Here is a 5000-nt window from a genome sequence, read left to right on the forward strand (position 1 = left end):
CAACTCCCTGAAATAATCTGCCCATCTTCCTCTTACTGCCGTATCTTCCATTATCATCTCTACATCTGTACCTTTTACATTTTCTTCTCTAATTGATTTGCCCCTATTCTTCTTTGAGTTTCCTTCCAAAACATTTTTATTACTTAGAAAAAAAAAATCTGTCATATTCTTACCCAATTTCACATCTTTGCCTTCTTTATCTAATGCTTTACTTTTCTTCTCTTTTCTTTGTACCTCTCATGTGATTCCCTCGTCCTATTTTGTAACCGAATTGTAAATGCTCGTTTCTTTTCCTCCAAAACCTTTTTTGATTCATTATCCCTCCATTCACTACCCTTCCCCCTATTTCCCCTCATCCTCCTTGTTCCACACACCATCTTTGCACACCCTGAGACTTCCTCCTTGAAACATCCCTACTCCTCCACTCCTAGTTCTACTCTATCCTTTACTCCCCCACACTCTTCACTCAGCTTCTTCTTGTGCTACATCTCATTTTCTTTCCCTATATTTTGTCCTTTTCCTCTTTCTCCATCTATCCTCCATTCTCAATTTACCTTCCATCAAAAGATGATCTGATACCCCCCACTCTCTCCCCTACGAACATGTACATCCAAAACTGTTCCTACTCTTCTCCTTGTTACCACTATATAATCCATGAAACCCCTATATACCACCCTTTCACCCACCATCCTCTCCCATGTGTACTTATGCTTGACTTTCTTTCTAAACGCTGTATTTTCTATCATTAGATCTCTTTCTAGACACATCTTCACCATTATATCTCCACTACGATTTTTTCCTGGAACTTCATACTTCCTAACCACTTCGTCTATTGGCTTATCTCCTACCCTAGCATTAAAATCTCCCAATACCACTGCATTTATATTTCTCCCTAATTCCTCTATGCACTTATTTAAATCCATCCAAAAAGACTCCCTTTCCTCTATAATTTTTCCACTACCAGAACCATATCCACATACAAAAACCCACATTTCCCTTACCAGTTTTGTCTTCATCCACAGTAACCTTGATGAAATCTCATTTCACTCCACAACACGTTTACCCATCTCTTCACTTATTGGTATAGCCACCCATTCTCTCCTTTGTCCTCCCTTCCCTTTCCAAACTCAAACTCGCCCCTCCCTTTCAACTTAGTTTCACTCAATGCCAACACATCCATCTTTCTTCTCACAAACATACTGTCGCCTATTCCCTTTTACTCTCATCTGTAACACATTCATGTACATTAAAAAACCCAAACCTTAGGTTGGAAAACCATCATGCTTTTTTTTTTTTTTTTTTTTTTTTCTTATATACAAATGGCTCCTTTTAGGCTACAGAGAATAGGATGGCTAGTTCTATCCCCGTTCCGTTTTTGTCACATTTGACAATTCAAATGGGAACACCCGGTGTCAGTATTCCTTTCCCCAACCACAGGGTTCGGCGAAAGAGGAAATGAATACTAAGAGAAGTAATAAACGGCAGTATTAAGAGTGGGGGGATAGCAAAACAAAAGGGCAGTCGTAGTAAAATAAAATATTATTATTTCTCTATGAGACTATGAGATTTACTCTAACACAGACAAAATGATGTGTGACTCTGGTCTGTAGGGGCTCCACATATAGACCATAAAAGTATCAGCTGCATGCTATTGAGCAACTTTTAACCCAACAATAACATGCAGCCAATACCCCATGACGGAAAACTAACAAAGGCCAGAAAGGTCGCATAGGCTGATGTACAATTGACAAGAATATTACAAGACAATACGAAGAAAACTAAAGGAATGAATAAGAGGAAATAAAATAGCTAAATGAAGAGTTAGATGAAATAGAGCAATATGATTGAAATATTATTCCGAGGGTACTAAAGGAGTGCACATCTGAAAGCTGTGAGCAATTAATGAAAGTGTTTAGTAAACCGATTGACAATGGGTTCCTTCCTCTTTCATGGGGGCAGACAAACGTTGTTTCTATTTCTAAAAGGATGATAAATATTGTAATTATATTTGACGTCGGTTAAAGGTAAAATGCAGGCACCATTAATGGCAAATTGTATCAGGGAACACTTACCGACATATAATCTGATTCGTAACTTACACGTCAGGGCTCGGTTTTGTGTCCCTTATTGTTTATTATGTATATAAACGACATGGGCAATAGGATTAATGGTAAACAGCAAACATCACATGTTCACCAAGGGCACGTCGTGTGTAACTAATACTATATCCTTTTACACTAATGTCTACAAGATGGCAGAAAACAATGATAGGTACGATGTTATACAACTCGACTTCAATAAAGGGCTCGACAGTCCCTCCAGAGGCTACTGAATAAAATCAAAGCCCAAAGCATAGGAGGAAAAGTGTTGGAATGGATTCGAGCATGAATTACTGATAGAAAACAGCAAGTCTCCATTAACCATGTAAAATCCATATGGTGTAGTACTACTAGTGGAGTTCCTCTGGGCTCGGTTTTGTGTCCCTTATTGTTTATTATGTATATAAACGACATGGGAAATAGGATTAATAGTAAACAGCAAACAGCACTAAAATAGCACATCATATTAGGTTGGGGAAGGTATTGCGGTACTGTAGCAGGATCCTAATACATTGTTTGTATTGTTGTAGAAATGGCAAATGAACTGCAATATATCAAAGTGCAGTGTGTTACAAACAAAAGTGCAGAGGCAATTATTGAACTCTATCTAGCGACAGTTAGACCCATCCTTAACTATGTTGTACAGCTTTGGTCCCCGTCCTATAGAATGGATATCAATGGAATTTGGAATGCTTGAAATGCGTCTTACAATGATATGCATTACAAACACAAAATCATTAATAAAAGTTGATGAAAGATACGTGCGGTGTTTCGAAATCGAGACTGGCCTGAGACACTGCTGCGAATTGTCTTGCATGCCGTTTAACTTGTTGGTGGGGAAAATGACTAGAACAATGATGAATGGAGAGTGAGGACGTAAACTGGATTAAATTATCTAAAATATGTAGATAATGTGGACACGATTTCTAAAGTAAAGATGATCTGGGGGATCTATGTATTCCTTTAAAAGAGATAGCAAATAATCTTTAGCTAAAAGTACGATATACTTTTAGAAGATAATAATATCAACGAATAAAGAAAAGGATCAATATAAGAATTGATTCGACAAATAAGTGTTTATTTCTATCAAAGAAGACAAGAATTTAAGGAAATATACAATTATCTATAAAACGATCATAAGGCCCTTTTGCTTGTGCGACATTAAGTTCAACGAAATGAATGGAACACAAATGCCTTCTTTATGATATATTATCAGAACAAATTGTCATGAAGGTTTATGATACAGATAAAAGGAGATGATGAATAGGGCACACAACTGAAATAAGCTGGATATGTGGCACGTATGGAAGACAGAATATCGCGGAGAAACAGATGCAGACCTAGAATTAGGTTGATGGACAACGTAGAGGCAGAAAAGAAAAGTAAACCTGGATGAAAGCTACACAGGAAACGAGTATGTGGAGAGGCATGACGGACCAGAATTAAGTGGTAGTTCAAAATCCAAAAGAGTGAGTGATTACTGACAATTACAAATTTGCCCCCATTTATAGAACTAGTAACAATGAATATGAAAGTACCAGTAATAAGTGTTACAGTGTACTAAAGATACTCTTCCTTTTGACTATGAGAACTGTCATGATAGTATAATAGTCATAGTTTAATATTCATACTAGCAGCATTGCAAGTACTAATGAATTTATACATTTGTATCTGTGGATTTTGAGTTACATTTTCTAATTATTATTATGAAAATAAGAATTCTCGTTGGGGGCCATGAAATGGAAGTGATGAGGTGTAGGAAGTGGTGTGAGGAGACAGACGAAGTGCAGATGAAAGAGAAGAATGGAGAGGAGGAGGAGGACGAGGAGGAGGAGGAGGAGGAGGAGGAGGAGGAGGAGGACGAGGGGCATATTTTGTTCGTATAAATACGACGACTTTGTTTGACGTCCCACACACTTCGACTCGCTTCGACTTCGACATCGACTTCGACTCCACTGCGATGGGCTCTCCTAGCAACATGATAGTTGCTCTCCTATTAAGTGAGTCTCCCTCCTGCAGTCTATATCGATTGCAAAAGAAAAAAGGGTCACATTCTATCATAACGTTACTATTATAGGCTGCTGAAATATTTTTCTACTCATTTTCAGTTTTCCTGAAGGGGGTTGTGTGCGCTCAGTTGAACGGCTACAGTTATCAAGCACCCGCCTACAATGGAGGGCTCAATGGCAATGGAGGAACCATCGGGAATGGTGGTCTTAATGGCAATGGAGGCTACAATGGCAATGGAGTGTTAAATAGCAACGGAGGCTACAATGGCAATGGAGTGTTAAACGGCAACGGAGGCTACAACAGTAATGGAGGGACAAATGGCAACGGAGGCTACAACGGCAATGGAGTAATCAACGGACATGGGGGTCTCAACGGCAACGGAGGCTACAACGGTAACGGAGGTTTAAATGGTAATGGTGGCTACAACGGCAACGGGGGCCTCAATGGCAATGGTAACGGATATGGCCTTAATGGCAACGGAAATGGTAATGGGGGACTTAATGGCAACGGTGCCATTAACGGCAATGGAGTCGCCAGTGACTACGGAGGCCTCAATGGTAACGGATTCATCAACGGCAACGGATTCGCCAATGGCCTCAATGGCAACGGAAACGGGGGCCTGAATGGTAACGGAGCCTTCAACGGAAACGGCGCGTCTCTCTTTGACCTGGGCGTCAGCATTCCCGGAGGAGGCGTGCCCGGCCAGGACTACCCGCTTCTCTCCCACGTTCCTGAGACGGGCTTTGCTTGCGAGGCCACTGGTTACCTCTACGGCTACTTCGCCGACACCACCCCCGACGTCGGCTGCCAGGTCTTCCACATCTGCCAGACGCGTCCCAACGGCTACCAGCTCGACTCGTTCCTGTGTCCCAACGGCACCATCTTCAACCA

At 40.6% G+C, this 5000-nt stretch overlaps 1 protein-coding gene across 1 annotated transcript in view; it reads left to right on the forward strand.

Moving 5' to 3' along the window:
* The first annotated feature begins 4077 nt into the window (after window positions 1-4077).
* LOC143028783 (uncharacterized) overlaps window positions 4078-5000 on the forward strand; it is a 2010-nt gene continuing 1087 nt past the window's right edge. Inside the window, exons 1-2 of the mRNA XM_076191154.1 lie at window positions 4078-4099; window positions 4208-5000. The exon at window positions 4208-5000 is cut by the window's right edge and continues 1087 nt beyond it. Coding sequence (XP_076047269.1) covers window positions 4078-4099; window positions 4208-5000 — 815 coding nt within the window. The remainder of the gene's footprint in view (window positions 4100-4207) is intronic.

The sequence above is a fragment of the Oratosquilla oratoria genome, chromosome 10, assembly GCF_046742065.1.
Source record: "Oratosquilla oratoria isolate Oo_2021 chromosome 10, ASM4674206v1, whole genome shotgun sequence".
Classification (NCBI taxonomy): Eukaryota; Metazoa; Arthropoda; class Malacostraca; order Stomatopoda; family Squillidae; genus Oratosquilla; species Oratosquilla oratoria.